General features: G+C 35.2%; 1 protein-coding gene across 7 annotated transcripts in view; it reads right to left on the reverse strand.

Moving 5' to 3' along the window:
- Nucleotides 1-24,421, reverse strand: part of PIGN (phosphatidylinositol glycan anchor biosynthesis class N) — a 108,194-nt gene that overhangs the window by 21,722 nt on the left and 62,051 nt on the right. For 6 of the 7 annotated variants that reach the window (XM_027118689.1, XM_027118683.1, XM_027118686.1 and 3 more), the window contains 9 exons: nucleotides 23,629-23,737; nucleotides 17,583-17,685; nucleotides 13,651-13,753; nucleotides 11,619-11,705; nucleotides 8,717-8,772; nucleotides 8,345-8,420; nucleotides 6,350-6,423; nucleotides 2,739-2,781; nucleotides 180-232 (listed from right to left, as the gene is read on the reverse strand). In XM_027118689.1, coding sequence (XP_026974490.1) covers nucleotides 180-232; nucleotides 2,739-2,781; nucleotides 6,350-6,423; nucleotides 8,345-8,420; nucleotides 8,717-8,772; nucleotides 11,619-11,705; nucleotides 13,651-13,753; nucleotides 17,583-17,685; nucleotides 23,629-23,737 — 704 coding nt within the window. The remainder of the gene's footprint in view (nucleotides 1-179; nucleotides 233-2,738; nucleotides 2,782-6,349; nucleotides 6,424-8,344; nucleotides 8,421-8,716; nucleotides 8,773-11,618; nucleotides 11,706-13,650; nucleotides 13,754-17,582; nucleotides 17,686-23,628; nucleotides 23,738-24,421) is intronic. The other variant, XM_027118688.1, reaches the window with a different exon arrangement.

Below are 24,421 nucleotides of genomic sequence, written 5' to 3' on the forward strand. Positions count from 1 at the left end.
AACACCTGATAATGTGTTAATGCCAAGAACTGGAGGGACGTGTCTCACCTCCAGAGGTTTAAAATAATTGCTACTTGCTATGCTTACTTCAAAAATCAAATTGAAATCTTCTATACTAAGATACCAAGTTACTATTTTTCACTGCACTCTGAAGAATTCTATGTGAATATATACTATACCTTGTTCCAATATCAAGCCAGCTGCCATAATCTTTGATCAAGAAGAAAAAATGCTGTAAAATAAAACAAAATATGGCTTCATTAAAAACAAAGGCTATATAGATTCAGCCTAAAAGCAACTTTGTTTTAGGATTATGTCCTTCAGATTTCTGACCCCTCAGAACCACTATCTGACTGGAATCAATAAGAATTCGCCCTTTATTGAAATTTTTGCTTGGACTAAAATGAGCAATAGCTTAAAAGCCACAAACAGCATTGCCATTCAATCATATAAGCACAAAAGTGACATCTTGAATAACTAGAAGAAAACCCAGCCAACTTTCATAAAAGACACTAAGTATCGATAATACCAAAGACTGCAGTGAAAGGAAGCCGTATCATCTATTCATCAGCAAACATTTACTGACCGCCTACTATGTGCTAATCCTTGTGTTAGGTCCTGGAGATAAACTCTCTTTCAGGAGATTTATAATCTAGTGACTGATTCAGTCAATTTATCAGGCATGTGTGTGTGTGTGTGTGTGTGTGTGTGTGTGATGAGTGTTATGATTGGAAATACAGGCAAGTACAGGAGCACAAAGAAAGGGGCACACACCCCAGCTGGGGTAATAAGGGAAGGTTGTCCCAATAAAAAGTCTAAAAATCTAAGTGACAAGTAAGAGTCAGAGGAAAGAGGAGGTTGGAGAGATCCGGGGAGAAGTTTGTTTCTGACAGAGGGAGTAACGCTTATAAACATCAAGAGTCCAGGTAGAGCTTGGCAGGTCCAAGGTGAGGCTGGGTAGAGGAAACAAGGAGGGAGAGGAGAGATACAATGCCAGTCAGGTAAGCAGAACTTAGACCACACATGGCTCTCTAAGTTAAACTCAGCAGTCTGATTCTTCATATAAAATTAATCAGAGAATTTAAATTCTCTTCTGTTAACATGTCTTTGTCTATTTGCCACTTTGTGAGCAAAACTGAAAGCTAATTTGTTCTAACATTATGTGTGGTCAATTTCAGAAATATATCCAGTTCGATACAACATAAAAATGTTCTCATCTGAATCAAGTGACTAGGAATCTGATTTGGGAAGTTACCCTAACATTCGTCTCTCAGCACTTCCAGCATAAGATGTGTAGTGAAGAATTAACCCTATCTAAAGAGAGGTCTGGCCTCTACCTTCAGCTACTAGGAGGCGATTACTAGGTCCTGCCTGATAGGAGTGTTTTGCCTGGGGGACCTCAGCCATTGGACAGTTTAATAATGTGATTTATGTTCAGGGCTTTGGGCCGTGTGTTATCAGTTCTACCTCTAGAAGGACTGGAGATTAAAGGTTGGCCACGGGAACAATATACGATTGGGCTCCAATAAAAAGCCTGGACATCGAGGTTCTGGTGAGCCTGGCTGGCAGTACTCCACGTGCACTGTCACACATCGCTGCCGGTAGAGCACGGCTGTCCCAGCTTCACGGGGAGAGTATGGCCAGACCTGGACCCCTTCTGGACTCTGCCCTCTGCGTTTCTTCCCTTGGCTGATTTTAATCTGTCTCCTTTCCCTATAATAAGCCACACTTGTGGATATAACAGTCTTCAGTGAATTCTGTGAGTCCATCTAGTGAATTATCAAACCTTAGGGTAGTTTGGGGAACCCTCCTGAACTTGCAGGTGTAAAATGGGTTCTTTTTGTTAATACATTACATACTAGAGGCCCACCTACCTGTTCTGCACTAGAACTCATTATTAGAGCTAGCATCTTGATAACATCATCCCACTCTGTTCCCTCTTTCCTTCCTTCCCTTCCTCCTCCCCTCTTTTTTCCTTTCTTTTTCAATCTGACAGAATGGTTAAAAATCAGCACTTCAAGTAGGAAAATGGTATATTACCTAAACCTAAAGTTAGTTTTTTCTGTTAACTTCCTATGGAAGTTTCATTTCAAATACAATGTACCACTGAAGACTGTGTATAAAGTGACAGATTCTAATAAATCAAGTTAGAAGATTTCTGACACTCTAAGAAGAGCACTCTTACCACATTATAGGTCATATAAAAAGAAAGTCATTTATGTGTAAATTATGCCAGCACTTATAACTCAGTATGTAAAGAGTTCACGTACAGAAATGCATTCATATTTCACTTGATTAAATCAACTCATTGGGGGACTTCCCTGGTGGCACAGTGGTTGAGAATCTGCCTGCCAATGCAGGGGACACGGGTTCGAGCCCTGGTCCAGGAAGATCCCACATACCACAGAGCAACTAAGCCCGTGCGCCACAACTACTGAGCCTGAGCTCTAGAGCCCGCAAGTCACAACTACTGAGCCTGCGTGCCACAACTACTGAAGCTCGCACACCTAGAGCCCGTGCTCCACAACAAAAGAAGCCACCGCAATGAGAAGCCCGTGCACTGCAACAAAGAGTAGCCCCGCTCACTGCAACTAGAGAAAGCCTGCGCACAGCAACGAAGACCCAATGCAGCCAAACGTACATAAATAAATAAATTAATATATATATATATATAAAAAAATCAACTCATTGTTTAGCTTGTCAATCATATTTATATTGAATATCCAGTAATGCCTTACCAAAGCCATGATGTCTGATATGTTGATAACCATGAGAAAAAGACTGGAAAAAAATAAAGAAAAAACACATGTAATACTGCAGACACATTTTAAAAGCACATTAAAATCAAAATGAAAATAATCAAATAATCTAACATTCTGTTATTAGTATTTCTGCTTCTGAAAATACTACATTTGACAAAGGCTCTTTTCACATTATCATGGACTACTGTCCCACAGTGATGGGCTAGACTTCAAAAATGTTATTTAACACTTTGAATATTTATTTCAATGGTATGAAAGGGACATGATAGAGAACAAACGTATGGACACCAAGGGGGGACAGCAGCGGGGGGGTGGGGGTGGTGTGATGAACTGGGAGATTGGGATTGACATGTATACACTGATGTGTATAAAATTGATGACTAATAAGAACCTGCTGTGTAAAAAAAAATAAATAAAATTTTAAAAAGAAAGGGACATGAATTATGATTTTTTAAATTAAAGTTTTTATTTTAGATAATTATGGATTCACATGCAACTGCAAGAAATGATATAGAGGGAACCCATGTACCCTCTGCCCAGTTTCCCCCACTGGTAACATCTTACAAAACTATAGCACAATATCACAACCAGGATACTGACATTGATTCTATCAAGATACAGAATGTTTCCATCATCACAAGGATCCCTCATGATACTCTTTTATAGCTACATCTATCCTCCTCTTGCTTACTCTCTGTCTAATCTCCAGTCCCTGGAAACCACTAATCTGTTCTCTGTTTCTATAATTTTGTTATTTCAGGAGTGTTGTACAAGTGGAATCATTTGAATCACTTATAACATTTTGGGATTGCCTTTTTCACTCAGCACAATTCTCTTGAGATTCATCTAAGGTTCTGTGTGTATCAATAGTTTGCTCCTTTTTATTGCCATTATACCAGTTTGTTTAACCATTCAAGCACCAAAGGACATCAGGGTGGTTTCCAGTTTATGGCTATTACAAATAAGCTGCTATAAACATTTGTGTACAGTTTTTGTGCAAACACAAGTTTTCATTTCTCTAGGAAAAAGAGCCGAGTGCAGTTACTGGATTATGTTGTTTGCGCAGTTTCATGTGAAACTGGATAACTCTTTTCAGAGTAGTTGCACTGTTTTACATTCCCACCAGCAATGTCTGAGAGCAATTTCTTTGCATCCTCCGCAGCATTTGGTGATGTCACTATTTTTAATTTTTTGCTTCTTCATCATTATTTTGTCAGTTATAGATTTTACTCTGGGTGGTTTTACCTTTTTACAGTGTTATTTGTTGTTGTTTCTACCAAGTCTAATTTTTCCTGGGTCAAATTTTAGTGCTCTATGGAACCAAAAGGGGGACGTTCTTAAGTCAGTCTTGTGTATAAAAGAAATGTCACAATGTGTAGTAGTAGCCATTTCCAGTTTTATTTTGTGCTGATAACTTCTACCACTAATTTAGCACATAGGTTTTCAGTTTCTATTGTATGCCAGCCACTGTTCTTGTTGCTGGTAAAACATTGGTGAACAGAGCCTACCATCTACTCAGGGAGACAAATAATAAATAGAATGTTTGTAATAACAATAAAATGTCAGGTGGTGTTAAATGTCAGGAAGAAAAGTCAATTGATTGGGGGAGACCTCTATGAGGAGAAGACATTTAAGTAGAGACCTGTGTGAACAGAGTGAACCATGAAACTATATGAGTAAAGAGCACTGCAGGTAGAGAGAGTGTGGAACGTACAAAGGGCATGAAGTGAAAACGTGCATGGTGTATTTGAAGAACAGCAAGAGGGTCAGCTTTAAGCAGAGTGTGCTAGCACAAGAGTTGTGGGAAATAAGGTTGGAGAGATAGATATGCAGGGGCCAGATCACATGGGGCCATTTAGGCCATAATTAGGACTTTAGAATTTTTCCTAGTTGTGACAAGAAGCCATTGGAAGGTTTTAAAGGCTCCTCTGTCTGTTGTATGGATAATAACTGTAGGAGGACAGGAGTAAAAGCAGGGAGATCAGCTAAGAGGCCCCTGAAGATGACTGATGATAGTGGGTTCATGGAGGTGACTGAAAATGTGAATAGAAAGAAGAGACGATAACAGTGACATGTAGCGAGTGGATTTGGCAATGAGGGATGGATGGATTTGGGTTTGTGCAACGGATTAGAAAAAGAAAACAGGATGAGCAGAGTTCAACAGGAAGAAAGGGAATTGCTGGGTTCAATGTACGACATGTTAAGTTTGAGGGGTCAGTGTTATATTAGGGGGGAATGTCAGTGACTTGTAAAGGTTTAAAGGTCAAAAGAGAAGACATTTATAAAGCCACAACTTTGTCATCTTTGCCTCAGTTCTCTCCCTTTGTATTTAGTTTTTCGTTGTAGAAAAACTAAATACTAAACAAACTAAATACCAAACGAACAAAACTAAAACTCTCCCTTTGTATTTAGTTTTTCATCGTACTAGTCTCAGGTTAAAATTACTATACACACACACACACACACACAAATACACGCACACATATACACACACATTTTGATGAGCCTTCTACCTCTCATCCCACATATCCCCAGGTCTTCTTAAACTTTAATTAAAAGCCCTTCTAAAAACTTGCATCTGTTAACAGAGATGTGAGAAAGTACATGTCACTTACTAGTTTTTTTTTAATTGCATCTAAGTATCTTTTATGTGGTATTGACAAGGTATAAATGCTTTTAATGTTAAATTCATGTAAATATCCTGCAAAAATATACTAAATTAGTCTAGAAATGAGATTTCCACTATTTTTAAATAGTGCAAGAAAACCTTTTTATTATTATTATTATGGCAAATACATAATAATACGCTACACTTGGTTCTAGCTTAAATTCATCAAGAAGAACATGCAAATTTATGCTAATATTAGTTATTTCTTTCAGCATTGAATATTCCAGTTTGATTCAAGAATAACGAAACTGCTAAGAAGCTACACATTTATCTCGTGTCTTTCAGAGAGGCTGATCAGTCCTGTGCTGATGACACAATTTCATTGCGTCCAAAAAGCAAATAGTTGAGTTGACAGCTTCTTGATTGCTTAACACTGACTGCTCCAGAAGTTCCTAGAAACTCAGAAAGGATACTTCCCATTCCATTTGCCAGAAGTGTAGAGATCAAGACTAAGAAACTATGTAAATTATTGACATCTAGAAGTTAATTTCAAGCCATGTAAAATGATATAATGTTAACGCATTTGTCTAATACACATTTAAGAAATAATCCAAAAGAAAACAGAATGATATCCCTTGGAATTTGTAGGCACAGTTATATCTACAATAAACAAGTTATTAACTACAAGAATTTAACGTTTATATTTTATAGTTTTCTAGGGGGGCTCCTCTCTAGCTTGAATAATATTCTAATAACATTTTATTGTTGAGAAAGCATATTATTCTGCTACAGGCGCTAATCAACTAATTTCCTCTCATGACAACTGAATTCTGACTAAAAGGGTGAAACATTTTTTTCTCATTTTTATAATAAATCTATGTTACTGTGTCTTAATAGCAATCACACAAAATACCCTCAAGTGTTAACTCTCATTTCCTAAAAACTAACAAATTCAGTGTTTCTTAAACATTCATCTTACCTTTTTGATGATAACTGGGTAGTTAACTGAACAGCTTCAAAAGCACACATCACAAGAGCAAAGGGGATTAAAATCTGTTTAAAAGAACAACAAATGATGCCATGGGTAGCTGTAGCATTTGAAGAAATATTTCAATTTCTCAAAGTTTGTCTGTATTAGTGAAAAGCCAATGCTGAAATAAAACCGCGATACCAATGACATATAGAATGGTGACAAAAACAGATTTAAAAATCCACATCAACAGCATTTGTAGTATAAAAGATAACAACAAATATTTCAAATAAAGCCTATTCCAAGTTTTTGTTCTATTTAACTCAGTATAATAATTAATGACCCAAATCAAATAAACTATGGAGCCTGATGATTTGATTCACAGATCCCTGAACTCATCTGGTTATTTGATACTACAACTCTATTAACATGATTTAGCTGTTTTACCATTGCTTGCTGTTGTTTTATTTTAATACTAATTTATTTCTGATTATAAAATTCATACTCTGTAAAAAAAATGGAGAAAGGTATAATAAAATTTACACTGGTTGAAAAATCTATAATCCAGGTGTAACACTGTTAATATTTTGAGATACTGCTTTCCAGTGACCAATTAAAAAAAAAATACACACACACAATGTTTAAACAAAGAGGGGAGGGAGAAAATATGGAAAAGAAATGATGTTCAAAACTGCATAAGACTCTTGTTCAAGCGAAGGCTACATGTAGTGAAGGCTACATGACTGAAACAGAGGTCCAGGAGAATTTTCACTTCCAGCCACATCAGTCAAAGAAAGTGACCAAATATATTAGGTCAGTAAAGCTTACTGAATTAAGCTAGAGATTATAAGTCTAGCATTTAGTTTAAACTTCTATTTTTCTTTCTTTTTTTTTGCTTGTTTTTAATTAAAGGCCCATGATCTTTAACAGACTGAGAAAAGAACAACTACCTTTAAGAAAAATGTAAATAAAGATTAAGGAAACTGTTAATACACATTTCAAAAGAATTCAGTAGAGAATGGGACATGAGAAAATGAACATCTTTTTTTTTTTATTTAATATTTTTATTTATGTATTTATTTGGCTGTGCCGGGTCTTAGCTGCAGCATGCGAACTCTTAGTTGCAGCATGTGGGATCTAGCTCTCCGACCAGGGATCGAACCCAGAGCCCCCTGCATTGGGAGTGTGGAGTCCCAGCCACTGGACCACCAGGGAAGTCCCTGAACATCTTTTTTAACATTTCTTAAAATTACATTTGTATTAGTGCAGTAACAAAAAAAAGGATATTAATCCGTTAATAAACACATACTTTAACAATTATTACTTATGTGATCTGAATAGAAGGCAATCAGATTTTAGGCAGATATTAGTTCTTTTATTTAAACAAATATATACGAAGTACATAAAATGTGCCAGGCACTATGGTAGGGGGAATAAGACAAGCTTAATGATCCTAGAGAAAAAGGGAAAGAGCATGAATTACATTCTATTGGAGAGTCTGAACCCTTGGAAAGCTGATAATTTGTCATTATCTTAGAACCCTCAGTACCTAGCCGGTGCTCATAAGCCTTCAATGACATATTTATTGAATGAATAAATCAGTTCTAAGTACAGGGATTATGAGAAAAAATGATAACACGTTGGCAGTCTTGGGGGTGGGGAACATCAGTTCGGGGAGCCTTTGATCTTGAGGAGCAAGGCAGTTTTGATCCACCCTTCACTCCCCACAGGCTTTAATCACCTTTGATAGGACTTCCTGGGACTAACAGCCTCTCTACTTCTTTGAAGTTAAATGGGCTTAGGAGTAAAGTAAAAAGATTATATTTTGAAGTAAAAGCTAAAGTGTCCGACTTCCCATTCAACAGTGTCTGAGAAGGTATCTTCTTTCCATGCGACTTAACTCTGTCACTTTATAATCTTAATGTCACATGTTACATAATCTTAATTGTCACAATGAGTTCATAATCTTATAAATCAATATCTTAAGAAAATAAGAAAACCAACCTTCCACATCATCAGGGCTCCCATCATGTAAGGACTAAACACGGTCAGAAAGCAATAGACAGAGGCAAGATCAAAGCTAAGGAATCAACAAAAAGAAAACGGAGTTTAGAATTCACATTGTAACTTTAAAAGAACGTTCTTCTAAAAAGCATGTTTAACCTAATTTTCTGAAACCTACTCTTACTAAAGCACAAGTATACATTGTCTCAAGAACTATTATAAAATCAGTAAAACGAATGAGATAGACTTGTATGTGCCCATACATACCAATTTTCAAAATACATCCTTCAGTGTAAAAAGCAAGGTACAGAACAAAATCCCTATTTGTATTATTTTCTGGTTATACATATGCTGTTTTTAATTTTAAATTACCTGTTAATAGAAGCTATATTCCCAGTTCCAAAAAAGGCCGTCATTAAGAAGAAAACCTAAATAGAGTTAAGGAAATGCCAAAACAAGTCAGAATTCATAAAAGTTCTTTTTCATTGAGAAAAGATATACCTATTCTACCATGAGGGTAATTTGCTTTTCTACTTGTACATTTGATCATAAACTGTTGTAAATGAGTGTTCCATTGTATCTCCTTGTGAATGCATTTGGAAAGAACCAGACTGAACAAGCAATGTACTAAGAACAATGAGGCATGGGAGGTCATCCTTGTCACTAGTAACCTTGGGAAGGTTACTATTTTCCTTGCCTCTAACATAAACAGTTGGATTACTGCTATTTGTGGTTGGCTGCTAATGATTAAAAAAAAAAGCGATAGACATTTTCAGCTGAAATACGACGATTTCATTTCATACATGCTCGCTGTGTGCCCACTACATGTGAGACGTGCCAGGTTCTTTGAAAGGCTTAGGAAGAAATAAGATATCATGTTTTAAAATAATTCAATAGAGAATGAGAAAGAGTAAACATCTTTTTGACATTTCTTAAACTTACATTTGTAATAGTGCAGTAATAAAAAGTAGGTATTAATTATATTGGGGTCTAAGAACTTACTGCTAGTAAAGTATTTAAAATAGTGCCTGGCCCACTGAAAGGGCTCGATAAATGTTAGTTACTTTATTATCATAAACACATACACAAAAATGGTACAGACACACTAAAAAGGAAGTATGAATCAAGGCAAATTTCAGTGAAAAAGCGGCATTTGCGTTGGTAACTTGAGCCTTAAATATATTAATTGTTCCATGCATTCAACCAGTCAACTAACCAAGCAAGATTTATCATCTAGTACATGTCAGAGGCAGAGCTAGGCACTAAGAATATAAATATAAATAAAATAGTTTAAAGTGCTCATATGGTGACTAAGATTATGATGATATGTAGAAGTATATAAGATGAATTTAAAGGTAAACAGTGGGAAATAAATGATGTAGTCAAGGACTTCCCTAGCGATCCAGTGGTTAAGACTCCATGCTTCCAACGCAGGGGGTGCGGGGTTCAATCCCTGGTCAGGGAACTAAGATCCCACATGCCACCCAGTGCAGACAAAAGAAAAAAATAAATAAAATGGTGTAGTCAAGAAACAGTAAACAGGTGTGATAGAAGCTGAGCGTTTATTGAAGGGTACAGTGAAAGATGAAGCAAGAAATGTAGATGGGTGGCATATTAATAAAAAACCTTGAACTTTATTGTGGAGACAATGAAGAGCTGGCAAGAATTTTAGGTGAGTAATATAAATAAGAAATACCAATAACAGTGAGATATTTGGATCAGGGATACAAATAATTAGAGGCAGGAAATTCAGTTAGGAAGCTATCTCAGTAATCTATGTTGGGGACAAGGAAAGTCTGAACCAGTGTGGTTAGAGTGGAAATGGAGAAGGAGGGGAGACCATGGAACTTTAAAACTGGACAGGGAGTTGTTAAATATGACAAGTTTGATGCCCTGGGTAGCTGGGAGCATGGCGATGCCATTAAATGTGATGAAACCTGGCAGAGAGTGGTTTTGGAGAGGGGTGGGCAGTCATTAGTCAGTGTGGATATATATCTGGTGATGCCCAGCAGGATGTTGGACATTTGACTCTTAAGGTCAGAGAGGTCAGGGCTGGAGAAGTAGATCTTAGAGTTGTTTGTACAGAGGTGTCAGTCAAAGCTATAGGAGAGGATGACATTACCCAGGCACAATTAGAGGAGAAGGTTAATGATAGAGCTTGGAGAAAAACATACATGGTTCAAGAGCAAAGGAAGAGTAAGTTTCCATGAAGGAGAATAGAGATGGTGTAAAAAGCTGAGAAGAGAACCTGGATCATGTTCTGGATGTCAAGGGAAAAGAAAGAGAAAAGTCAATTGAGTTGAATGTTGTAAGAGTGGTCAAGTAAAACTGAACAGATTAGACTGTGCAATCAGGAAGGCCCTGCAGACCACGAGAGGACAACTTCAGCAGAGACATTTGACAAATATTGAAGAAGTACTGTGTGCCAGGCACTGGTCAAGGCTTGAGGATATAGTACATAAATGGGGAGGAAATGGTAGCAGCAAGGAGCTTGGTAGTAGACACAGAGGACAAGATGAAATTATAATTTAGGGAGATGCAGGGTTCAAAGGAAGAAGTGTTTTATTAGTATAGGCTGAGTGGAAGGAATCTGCAAAGACAGAAAGCAAAATTGAGAGTGAAGGCAAGAGGTAGAGGAGAGAATAAGAACATTTATTTTCTGGACCTATAAGGTCCAGACTCCACCACGGTAAGTTCAAAGGAAATATCTCCCTATGAGTTTTTTCAACCCAGTCAGCCAGCCTTCCCAAAATGAGACTTTATTCTGTCACACTGTCTTACAAAATTCTAATACAAATAACTTTCACACAATATTGCCTCTGATGTGATCCAAAAACCTTGTGGGACAGATGTTATATAACATGAGTATAGTATAAAATACACATAAAAAGATACAAACCTAACTCATAATAGTGGTGTCTTCTGGATGAGGGAAATTAGTTTGGAGTTGGAAGTTGAAAGGAGACTGTCTTTAGCTGTAATATTTTAATTTTTTAAAATGTGTGACATATGTGACAAAATATTAGTTGTTGATATCTTGGATGGCAGGAATACACATATATACATTTGTTTGTTATATCATTCTTTATGCTTTTCTATAGTTTCAGAAATTTTTTGAAGTGTAAACTATATGAGAAAATTATGGTTGAGAGGGCGGTTAAATGGCCTCCAAGGTAATACCACTACCAAATGACAGGCAGAAACCCCTCCCACTTCTTACTCCACTAAATGGGAGGTTGCAGTGCCTTAAAACAGAAGTCCATAAAAAGGATACAAGGAAAAAGGCCCTACGGATGTCATCCAGATAGAGGTCTCGAAACTGGGTTATATCAGTATTATAGGTGAATTGGATACTGGAGACCTGTGAAATAAGAAGAAATTTATACACGCACAATAACAGTTTGCTTACTTCTACCCTCAAAAGCAAACTTACCGTCAAAGTTACAATAGCTAGAAAGATAACTTGTACTGACAAGAAAACAAACAAAAACAAATAAATCTTTTCCTATAGCTTAATTTCACCTTAATAACATCTGCCGAAAGGTAAAATATACTGTTAATAATATAGGGAACTGAGTTGTAGTATTGCCATATGTGTAATAAAAGTGAGAATTGTAATAAAAGTGAGAACTTTTATTATCCTGTATAAATGCTTCACTTTTAAATCCCTATATAATTTTTCCCTTTTCTGACATCTGATTTCTCAGTGTCCCGATCTTCTCAAACTCAAGTATGGTATGATATTAAAAAGCATGATAAATTAAATATTTTTCTGTTTTTTTGTTCTTCTGTTAACTCATTTCCAGAGAAATTATTTTCTCTCTATAAAAAAACAATATATTTCTGTCCTGGTAAAATAAAAACCTCTCAATTCCAACATGATGGATGCACTCTTGCTTAATCCCCCTTCTTCCACAAAAGAAAAACTCATGGATAAGTTTAAAGGGAGAATTTCCCTATCTCCCACTTCCCATGTAATTTTCTGTTAAGTTCTTGGGATGCTTTAATCCTCTTTTCTAGAAAAAGACATATCTCCTTTCAGTTAAAATATAGAATTTAGGGCTTCCCTGGTGGCGCAGTGGTTGAGGGTCCGCCTGCCGATGCAGGGGACATGGGTTCGTGCCCCGGTCTGGGAAGATCCCACATGCCGCGGAGCGGCTGGGCCCGCGAGCCATGGCCGTTGAGCCTGCGCATCCGGAGCCTGTGCTCCGCAACGGGAGAGGCCACAACAGTGAGAGGCCCACGGGAGAGGCCACAACAGTGAGAGGCCCATGTACCACAAAAAAAAAAAAAAAAAAAAAAGAATTTAAAAAATAACACAATAAACCTCATTTTTAATTTAATAATATTTAATTATTAAAATTTTGAATATTTAATACTAAGGACAGTCTGACCATTTACTTGAATCTGATCAAAACTTCTTTTCATGTATTGTTTTAATATTCCAGGACTGAAAGTTAGAAACCAGTAATTACTCAATATACTTCAATAAAGTTTCTTCTTTATTGAAATTGTTTATTCTAAAACATCAAGTACTCTTTGTGAACTCAACTAGAACCAGTTAAGGATGAATCAATGGATCAATTATGAAGGTATTTTCCTGCAATATTTCTTTTATCTGACCTCAGTAAAATTGTAAATATTTTATCACCAATTTCTTATAATTATCTTCAGTTCTGAAATAAAGGCAAGAGACATCAATTAGCTCTCTAGCTCAGCATGATAAAGGTGTCCTTAATATCTGGTTGGCTTTTAGCCAATTCAAAGTATATTATGTTGAATAAACAGTCTAAGATTTGGACTGAGGCCATGATCACTAAGGTGACAGAATAAGCATTTTGGATTAGAATGACTAGAAAGAGAAAAATAACACTGGAACACAAATGTCACTTTATGATCAAATTCATAAGCTGAAGTGTGACAACATAAATATTATTCCAATGAAAATAAACTGAAGGAAAGAAAAATTAGATGTGAAAACAAAGGCAAGCAAGATAAAGAACATTCTTTCTCCAGTATTCTTTCACCTATATTAATGTTTTTTTGCATCAGAGATTCTCAAATAATCTCTAAGAAAAGCCCAACCCATATAATGCCTATGAAACAATAAAATCATGCTTTTCTTTTGTTGTAAGTGAAAATTTCCTTACAAACTGTTTGACTTAATTATTAACTTAATTATTAATGCCTTAAGTACTGTAAATTTTTAAGTAGAATTTTTGATGAAATAACATTGCAACCTCCTTATAGGATAGAGAATATTCTAATATTCTTAAATAAATGCAAGAATGATTTTGACAAGCTACCTTCTGTTTACAGAAAACAACAGATTGTGGCAGGGTTTCTTGTTCCATGTGTATCCAGACAAACATCAAACATGACAACACTAATGGGAAGAGAGCTTCATACCTAAGGGGTGGGGGGTGTGAGGTGGAAGTGGGAGGGTAGAAAAGAAAAAAACATTAAACAAATAAAAATGCAAATTTATAATACTAATAGGTCTTTCTCAAAATTAAAACAATCTTGATAATACTTCTAAGTTACAACATCACAAAATTTAAATTTTTTAGGCTTTCCAGAAGAAGAAAATAGGAAAGGAAAGTAACATTTAAATATCAACTCTAACACCATCTTTTGAAATTTATCAGATCTTGAGATCATTACATGTTTAAAATAGTAGAGATATTTAAAATTCATTCATGAGGTAAAAGACAGAAATATACAAAAAAGAAAGAAAGCATAAGACAAAGGTAAAAAGACAATTCCTGAGTTAAAATGATTAATATACAGAGAAGAAGAGCAAGACAAACATCCCAAATTTTTTAAAAACTGGGTGCAATACGGGAATATAAACCTCTCAAAAAGCAAAAAAAGAGCCAATAAATCCATAAAAATGTCTGACCATATTGATAACTGATACAGAAATTATAAAACAGATGCCATAGTCACATAATATTTACCCATATTAAAAAAATGTCAACAAGAGTATAATGAAAAAGGAACTCTCATACTCTCTACTTAGGAATAAACACTTCCTGGAAGGCAATCTAATACTATGCATCAAGAATCTAAAAAATATTCATATAGTATAAATCTAATAATGTCACTTCTAGGAATTCACCCTGAGAAAATAATCAGACATATACACTATGATTCCCATCTGAAGATGTTTGTTACAATATTGTTTACAGAAGAGAAAAACAAGAAAACAGCTTAATATCCACAGGGGAGTTTAGTTAAATAATGTATGGTACATCTTTAGGCTGGCGTACAATGTGGACATTAAAATGTGGACAAAGGAGAAACGTTCATGAGAGAATGCAGTGACAGATGCTTTTCCTAACCCTTTTCTGCTCTAGTTTAAGATAAGTGTTTCGGGGCTTCCCTGGTGGCACAGTGGTTGAGAGTCCACCTGCCGAAGCAGGGGACACGGGTTCGTGCCCCGGTCCGGGAAGATCCCACATGCCGCGGGGCAGCTGGACCCGTGAGCCATGGTCGCTGAGCCTGTGCGTCCGGAGCCTGTGCTTGGCAACGGGAGAGGCCACAACAGTGGGAGGCCCATGTACCGCAAAAAAAAAAAAAAAAAAAAAAAGATGGTTAGGAAGCCTATAAGCCAACTAGGAAAATGCTTCTAAAATAAAGTAGAGGGACTTCCCTGGTGACGCATTGGTTAAGAATCTGCCTGCCAATGCAGGGGACACGGGTTCGATCCCTGGTTCGGGAAGATCCCACATGCAGGGAGCAGCTAAGCCTGCATGCCACAACTACTGAAGCCCATGCCCCTAGAGCCTGTCTGCAACAAGAAAAGCCACCGCAATGAGAAGCCCGAGCACCGCAACGAAGAGTAGTCCCCGTTCAATACAACTAGAGAAAGTCCGCATGCAGCAGCAAAGACCCAACACAACCATAAATAAACAAAAATAAAATAAAAATTTAAAAACATTAAAAATAAGATACAGCAAAGTAGAAAATAAAGATATAAAATAGTACATGGACTATGATTAATACTGTGTTAAAAAGATAAATACAGAGCTAAGACTGGAAGGAAATATGTCAGAACATCAATAGGAGGGGTAGGGTTAATAGATGATTTTTCTTCCTTATTCCTACTCTTCAAAATGTGATTATACTATGTTTACAATGATTAAAAAAAATTGAAAAAGAAAGAATTAGAATGCCTGTATCCTAGCCATTCTTGAAAATTTAGTTCAATTTCCACATGAGTCCTTGATGGCATCAGTTCAGCTCCCTTACCCAAACCCTGTCTCTAGTCATTCTTTATATCACATAATTCACAACTTAAATTACGATAACTTAATTGTTGCATTTTGTAATTGCCTAACATTGTAAAATAGAGTACATATTTTATAGCAGCTTACAACTCTATTATACACCTGGGGTACACTAATTGTTCTAACTGTATGTCTGTCTAGTGTTCAGGACACTAGAAATGTGAAAAAAAACTTGGCTAATTGAATCAAGAAAGTGTACTCTCTGAGCAAAAAACAAAGAAAAAACCCCATGATTTTTAAAATATTTGCACTTATATATGAAATTATTCTTTCCTAATATGTAAAAACATAAATTCCATAGTTCTACAAATAGTGCTACAGATTTACTTCTTTTCAAAAACTATAAAATAAAATTTTTGTAAAATGTAGATGAATAAATCTGATAAAGACAATCTTCTTATGGGACTTTATTTCTTTAGAGAACCAATATCTCATATAAAGTCTGTATATCTGAATTAATAAACTGAAATACCAATAAAATGTCATCATGGGCTCAGAGTGTACATAATAAAACCTTTCTAAATTAGGATCTGCTAGTTTGGTCTCTGTGCAAATTGAACAGGGCTGAAAAGACATTTAGGTTGTATTATACTTTGTTAAGCAAAGGGATAATATAATCAAAATTTTGGAGGAAAATGTTTATAACCAACTAAAGAGAACTATTTTCAAGTATTATAATAGCTTCCATCTGCATAAAAATAATTAAATGCTGACTAAAAATAAATCTTCTTTATTCATTTAATCAAGGGTGCATTGTTAGAAGTAGGATTGCTATTATTGTACTTTTGTAAAGTAATGAAACTGCATTTCTTTTAAATATCCTATAATTCTGACTATTCACTTATTTACATGGAGAACCCTCCAGGTCATCCAAAAATAGTGACGTGGAATGATAACAGGTGGACTATGTTTTGCAAAACTGATTTGACACTGAAAAATGTACTAACTGAAATTATTAGACTGCTTTTTCAGGCTACCTCTGTCTAATTTCTTTTGCAAAGGTAAATATACTTTCTGATGTTGGGTAATATATTTCTTAATACATTCGTTAATAAGGTCATACTTATTATTCTGATTTTAGGCGTGATTTTTCACTTTTTAGATTTCTTAACTTAAATGTGCTTAAATGTGCACAATGTAAATCCCTAGGTTTATTCTAATTGGGATAAAGATCCTATATTTGGACCAAATTTTGAAACTGTCTAAGTGGTGGTTATTCGATTTGTCTGCTCTATTCAGTGTTTATTGTAAAGTGCATATTTCTCACCCTCATGAAGATTTAAGTAAAGATGAAATAAAATTCAAAAGCAAGTGAAGAACTCTTTTCTTCAAAGTAGATGGGAGAGTATGTCATCGTTCTCACTGATTTCTAGAGAATGCTTCAGAATCCAACCCAAATCAAGCTGTTCTTTTTTGGTTTTGTTTTACAAGAAAATTCTAATCTTCAATGAAAATGTTTAACTTTTTAACAGTTTACCTTTTGGGAAAATATTCTAAAAGGTTTCTGAATCAAAAGGAATATCTGGACTATGACATATGTAGGAGTAAAAATAAAATATTATACTCAAAGAAGAATGAACAAATCAAAACATAATTTAAAGTGCATGAAAGGAATGCAACAAAGACTAAAATTCTTATAAGTCATTGTTTGAGACTTAAAATTCCTCCACAATCTATCAGAACTCTCTAACACTGTAGGTAAGCAATATTTAAGCAACTTCAGGAAATAAACAGAAACACAAAGACTACAGGCAATACTGTGAAAATGATAAGAAAAAGAAAACTGAAGATTACAGACCAAGTCACATACAGTTTTTACAGAGGAAAAATAATTTATTCCTCAAGATTCACGTATTTTTCATTTCCAGAGGTTAAATACTCAGAGAAATGTCAATATGTCATTTAAAACTTGCTACTAAAAATTAAAATTTAAAAACAGTTTATACCCTGTGCTTAGAAGTAGGTAGGTCGACATTGAGGAAACAAGAATGCTAAACAGCCGATCAAAGAGAATCAGAGGACTCAGTAGAGGCATGACGAAGGAAGAGGCTGCAATAAAACACATGTGGGTAGTGTTAGTACAAGCGACACAGGGTATGTTGAGTTTAAAGCACTGAATACTCTATTATCATTTATAGCATTTATTATTTGTGTGATATTTAAAATGAAGCCACATTTGCCCTACTCATTTTTGTAAGAAATTTGAAACTTCACATTTTTAATTAAAATTACATTTCACCATTTTAACCACAATTTTTTTCAGATTTTCCCAATTTATATTCAGCCTTGCTCAGTGTAATAACTCTTAAATAATTTGTCATTTTCTAATGTAAATAATAAAAAAAATTACTCAAGATTCAGCAACTTTTCTCCTAATTAAACATTTAGTTCAAAGACAACTTACTCCCCAGAAATTGATTTTTCCTAAACACTCCCTCCTCCAAGTTTTCCCACTGCAAAGTATGCATTGAGAGTTGTAGTGTGCCAGTTAGAAAATTAGAGACAGGAGACAAGGACTTCACCACACACGACAGTTGTAATAAGAGTAATCCAAATAAGTGAAGTAATCTTTCTTCTCAATATTAGAAAGCAACTACTTCAGTGGGAGAAGAGCAAATAAATTGGGGGGTAGCAAAACATAAACTCCCCAATCTTTATTTTGGAAAGAAAATGTGCATAATTTCCTAATCCTTCTGGCTAGGATGGCAATATGCGTGGAATGAAATGCTCTAAAGTATGAAGACAGATAATTTGGGAGGGCATCCTTGCTGAATTACTTATAACTCTTTAACCATGAGGCAAGTTTGTTAATCTGTCTAAGCAGTATTTCCATCTGTTAAGTAGAAATGAATAAAGTTGTTGTGAGGTTTAAATACAATTTCACCTATAAAATGCTCCTTGAGCATAGTGCCTGAGATAGAGTAAGTGCTTAATAACTGCTAGGTGCTATTATTACTACTAGTCAACACCTACTAATAAGTTAAATGTAAAGACAATCTCATTCAAAGTTGAGTCACTGCAAGATTTAAGATTATGTAAGTTATATTTACAGTAATCTTAAAGGAATTGCTTCTGATTTTTTTTCAGATGTGTAGTTCCAGTAACGTTATCATCATCTGGTATATATTTTAACAGAAAGAAATAGTATTTTAATATTTATTTAAAAAGCCAGTTCAAATGAGACCTGTTTTACCAACCTGTATTTTCTGTATTTGTTTGACTTTTGTGTAAAGGATTGATAAGATGCTAAAAGGGAAATAAGAGTCCCCATCCTGAGTGACATAAGTTAGAACCAGTTGCATAACATATAACCCATTTAGGGATCCCAGCACATTAGCAAAAAATGTTCACTGGAGCTAGACTATAGTGAATTAGTGCCTGGAAGATACCTCTGGAGATACTGCTGACCTACCTATGAGTCAACTATTTCATGCCTTGCACCATATGGTAGGCATCCTCTAGTACCGATGCTTTCCTAATCCCAAGGAGGAAAAGTCTTGTTTAAAATATATGTCCAGCCTATAAGAGACTCACTTCAGATTTAAGGACACACATAGGCTCAAAGTGAAGGAATGGAAAAGATATTCTATATAAGTAGAAACCAAAAGAAAGTGAAGGGTAGCTATAGCTATATCAAACAAAATAGACTTTCAGCCAAAAAATGGTAACAACAGACAAATAAGGTCATTACATAATGATAAAGGGGTCAACTGATCAGGTAGATATAACAACTGTAAATATATATGCACCCAACATCAGAGCCCCTAAATATATTAAGCAAATACTAATAGATCTGAAGGGAGAAATAGACAAGAATACAATAATAATAGGAGACTTCAATATTCCACTTTCAGAAAGGGATAGATCATCCAGAGAGAAAATCAACAAGGAAACATTAGACTTGAACCATACATTAGACCAAATGGATCTAACAAAAATTTATATAACATTCCAACTAGTAGCAGCAGAACACATTCTGTGCATGGAACATTCTCCAGGATAGATCATATAATAGATCACAAAACAAGTCTTAGCAAATTTAATAAGACTGAAATCATTTCAAGTATCTTTACTGACTATAATGGTATAAAACTAGAAATCACAACAAGAGAAAGCTGAAAAATCTACAAATATGTGGAAATTAAACAACATACTCCTGAACAACTAATGGATCAAAAAAGAAATTAAAAGGGAAATAAAAAGATATTTCAACAAATGAAAATGGAAACACAACATACTAAAACCTATGGGATGCTAATGTTAATCATATACACTAGTGCACAAGGAAAATATCAGTAGGTCCTATAAGGTAAAAATAATACAAAAAATACTCTCAGACACAATGTAATAAAACTAGAAATTAAAGATAAAGCAAAAATTAATGAGGTATTGAACAGAAGAATAGTAGATCAAATTAGTAAATCAAAATCCATGTTCTTTGAGAAAATAAACAAAAAGGACAAACCACTAGCTAAGTTAATCAAAGAAAAGGAAGAAAGTGCAAATATACAAAATAAATTATGAGGGAAATGACTAATGATACAGAAGGAATTTTTAAAAATCATAAGAGATTACTTTGCATCCCTCTATATGAATAAATTTGAAAATCTAGAAGAAACAGAAAATTCCTTAAGCAAATATAGCTTTCCAAACTAACTGCAGTAGAGATAAAAAGCTTAAACAGACCAATTTCATAGAGAAATACAAAGTTATCAGGGGACTACCCAACAAAAAAGGACTAAATTCAGATAGTTTCACAGGGGAATTCTTTCAGGACTTTACAGAACAGATAGTCCCAGTGCTACATAAATTGTTTCAGAGTATAGAAATTAAAGAGAAACAATTCTTTTTATGTAGCAAATATAACATTGATAACTAAGCCTGATAAATTTAGAACACCAAAGAAAATTAAAGAACAATATCATTTATGAATACTGATGGAAAAATAGTAGCAAATGAACTCCAACGCTACATTGAGAAAATAATACATTATAATCAAATGTGTCTTAGGAGTTTATATCAGAAATGCAAGAATGGCTCAATACTGGAAATCTATTAGTATTATTCACCGTATTAACAGGTCTAGGGAAAAAAAAACATATTATTCTCCATAGATGTTGAAAATGTCTTTGACAAAATTCAACATCCATTCTTAATAAAAACCCTAAATAAAACAGGAGAGCATGTACTTTCTTTAACATGATAAATATATATACCTCAGTCCTAAAGCCAGCATTTGTCTTAAATGGGGGGACTCCAGAGACACTCCCACTAAGATCAGGAAAAAAATCAAGGAGGTTCACTATCTCTACTATTTAATATTGTTCTGTAGGTATTAGCCAATGCGAGTAAATGAAAGAAAAGAGAGGAATAAGAACAGGAAGGGGGAAATACATATCTGTATTTGTAAATTACATGATGGTATACTTGGAAAATTCTACCTAGAGAGTCAATGATAAACCTAACTCAAGAAAGGAAAATTCAGTAAAGAAGTAGGATATAAAATTAACATGCAAAAATCAATAGCATCTTATACTCAAAAAAAAAATTAGAAGATACAATGAATGAGAAAAGCTCATTTATAATAGCAACAAAAAAGATAAAATACTTAGGAATATATTTAACAAGAAATATTCCCAGCCTATATGAAGAAAACTATGAAGACTGCTTTTAAAGGCACAGAGGTAGACTTGAACAAGTGAAAGAACATCCCTTGTTCTTGGTTAGAATGTCTCAGCGTAACTCATGGGTAAAATGTAAGTTTTCCCAGAGTTAATTGGCTATATTCTTCAAAAATGTCAATGTCATAAAAGACAAACAAAGGGAAAATACCATAAAGGATATTATTAAGTCAACTGAAAAATTAATATAAGGATGGTAGAATAGATAAAAATATTGAATATGATGTTTAAAAAATTTTATACATACATACTCATAATCACAGATGGACAAGAACATGAAGTAGAGGATGACTTTCTGTAATTCTGGGAAATTTCTCTTTTTTTCACCTTTTTAGATGTTTTAGATGTTTAAAAATGAGATATAATAATATGAACACAAATTCTGTTTTCTTTGCTTCTCTGTCATGTGGTTTATCCCTAGGTGATATATTGTTTATATGCTGGTGTGTGTTATATACACCACATATTTTTGGAGTTATGCAGGAAAATAAAAAGACTTCCCTTTAATGTCATCGTTGCCATTCATAATTTTTTATTTTTCTGTGGATTTGAGAACTAACATGTCATATGAGAGACAATTACATATAGATACCCCGCTAGATTACTAGCCCCACCACCCAGCCCTGCAGAATATAAGCTCCAGGAGGGCAGGGACTTGTTCCATATTTATTATTCTCAGAGAACAGAATAGTGCCAGAACATAGTACAAACTAAACACATTTATTTTTTAAATGAAAGAGCAGTCGCTGCTATTGTCATGCAGAATGAATGTAAATAGTAACTTTAGTAATCAAGATAATTTAAAAGGGAAGGCCTACATAATGCCCATAATGAAATGAAGTTTACACAGTGAAAATAAATTTATATATACAAGAACAGTTATTGTCCAAGAGTAACTTCCACTTATACAATGACCAAGGTGTTTAGAAAATGAGCAAATCAAAACTTTAGGAGATACATGTCTGTTTCCTGTTGTAGTTTTAAGCCTCTGCTTGGATTTTAAGAGCAATCCAAGGACAAATACTCCTATCCCTTAATCGTCTTTTTAAGATAAAGTTCCATCCAAAGATCTTTTTTTAATAATGAACAAAAATCATTTATAAATAAATAAATGTTAAATTGCACATCATATCATTCATAGGCATTACAAACTTTTTTTAAGTGAATTTTACTTGGTTCGCTTTACTTCTTTTTTCTTTTAAATTAATTAATTAATTAATTTATCTATTTAATTTTGGCTGTGTTGGGTCTTCGTTTCTGTGCAAGGGCTTTCTCTAGTTGTGGCAAGCGGCGGCCACTCTTCATCGCAGTGCGCGGGCCTCTCACTGTCGTGGCCTCTCTTGTTGTGGAGCACAAGCTCCAGACGCACAGGCTCAGTAGTTGTGGCTCACAGGCCTAGTTGCTCCGTGGCATGTGGGATCTTCCCAGACCAGGGCTCGAACCCGTGTCCCCTGCATTGGCAGGCAGATTCTCAACCACTGCGCCACCAGGGAAGCCCACTTTTTCCTTTTTTTAATGAAAAACATGGACTTAAAGTTTGCTCCTGTTTTCCAGTTGGAAGGAAAAGGCTAAGTCCTTAAATGACATGTTTGCTCCACACGCACATTCTTAAAAGAACTATAGAGGAATACGTTTTAAAATGTATAATCAGGGGCTTCCCTGGTGGCGCAGTGGTTGAGAGTCTGCCTGCCGATTCAGGGGACGCGGGTTCGTGCCCCGGTCCGGGAAGATCCCACATGCTGTGGAGCGGCTGGGCCCGTGAGCCATGGCCGCTGAGACTGTGCGTCCGGAGCCTGTGCTCCGCAACGGGAGAGGCCACAACAGTGAGAGGCCCGCATACCAAAAAAAAAAAAAAAAAAATGTATAATCAGCTTTATAAAATGTGTAATGTGTTGGGAGGTGACTAATCAATGTTATTTTCAGCAAGGGAAATACAGATAAAATTGAACTGCTTCCTAGTGCCTGTGTAAGAACTGAGAATTTATGAATTGACATGAAATTTCAGCAAAGGAATCTCTTCACAAAACCCTCTTCTCTTCTGGAAGCACTTTCTATCAGGTGCGAATAAATATACAGCTTCATTATCAAGTCATAAATATTCTATCAAGTAATTCTTAATAACACATGAATGCTCACAAAAGTTCTAATTTTCTTTGTCAACTTCCAACAAGAGACAGAAATAATAGCTTGTTATTATTATTTTCCCATAACAAAATTATTTGTTTCAACAGCAATGATACAGATGTAAGTGGATAATTTTAAGATGTAACTTGATGGAAAGTTATCTCATTTGATTTGATTGACCTCTTACCTAATATTATCCAGCTAACAACCTGATTAATAAGAGGCAGTCCTTGTTTCTTGAGTAGACTATTATGAGTGCCATACACAACACAAATGGAAAGCACCGTGCTTAGCATCTGAAAACAACAAACACAGAGGACGTAAATAAAAGAGAAGGTGGTGAGTGACTAATTTATATATTAGAAAGAATACTTAGAAAAGTGCTTGAACAACTGGAATCTGGCCAAAATGTTATTGAAATTGGACCAGCTCACCTTCTTGTGGCTAAGACCAACAGTCAGAATTCTTGTACTAAGCAAAAGCCCTCCTTCACAAGCATGAATGAGGTGTTTTACACTTTCAGGAGTATTTTGGCATACATTATCACACTGTTTTTACTTAGAAATATTTGTTATTAATCTTGAAGTTTTCTTAAATCATGGAAGTGCAGAGAGTGAAATGTATATAGCTTGGCATATATGGCTGAGTGTCTTCCACCTCTGGCCCTCACTAACAGTCATATCTATTTATTCATTCAATACATATCTGTGGCCTGAGTTTTCACTGGTACTGGGAATACAAGGAGTACAATATTCTTTAGGGAATATAGACAAACTAGTGTAGAGTTGGTAAACTATTGCTTTTAGAAATATTATTTTATTGGAACATGGTCACTCTCATTCATTCACATGTTGTCTACAGCTCCCTTTGCCCTACAATGGTAAGCTGAAAAGTGACAACCGACTCCATATGCCCCACAAGCCTAAAACATGTGCAATCTAGCATGTCAGAAAAATGTCTGCCAACCCCTGAATTAGCGG

The sequence above is a fragment of the Aethalodelphis obliquidens genome, unplaced genomic scaffold (assembly GCF_003676395.1).
Source record: "Aethalodelphis obliquidens isolate GAN/ISIS:26980383/991018 unplaced genomic scaffold, ASM367639v1 scaffold19, whole genome shotgun sequence".
NCBI classification, from domain to species: domain Eukaryota; kingdom Metazoa; phylum Chordata; class Mammalia; order Artiodactyla; family Delphinidae; genus Aethalodelphis; species Aethalodelphis obliquidens.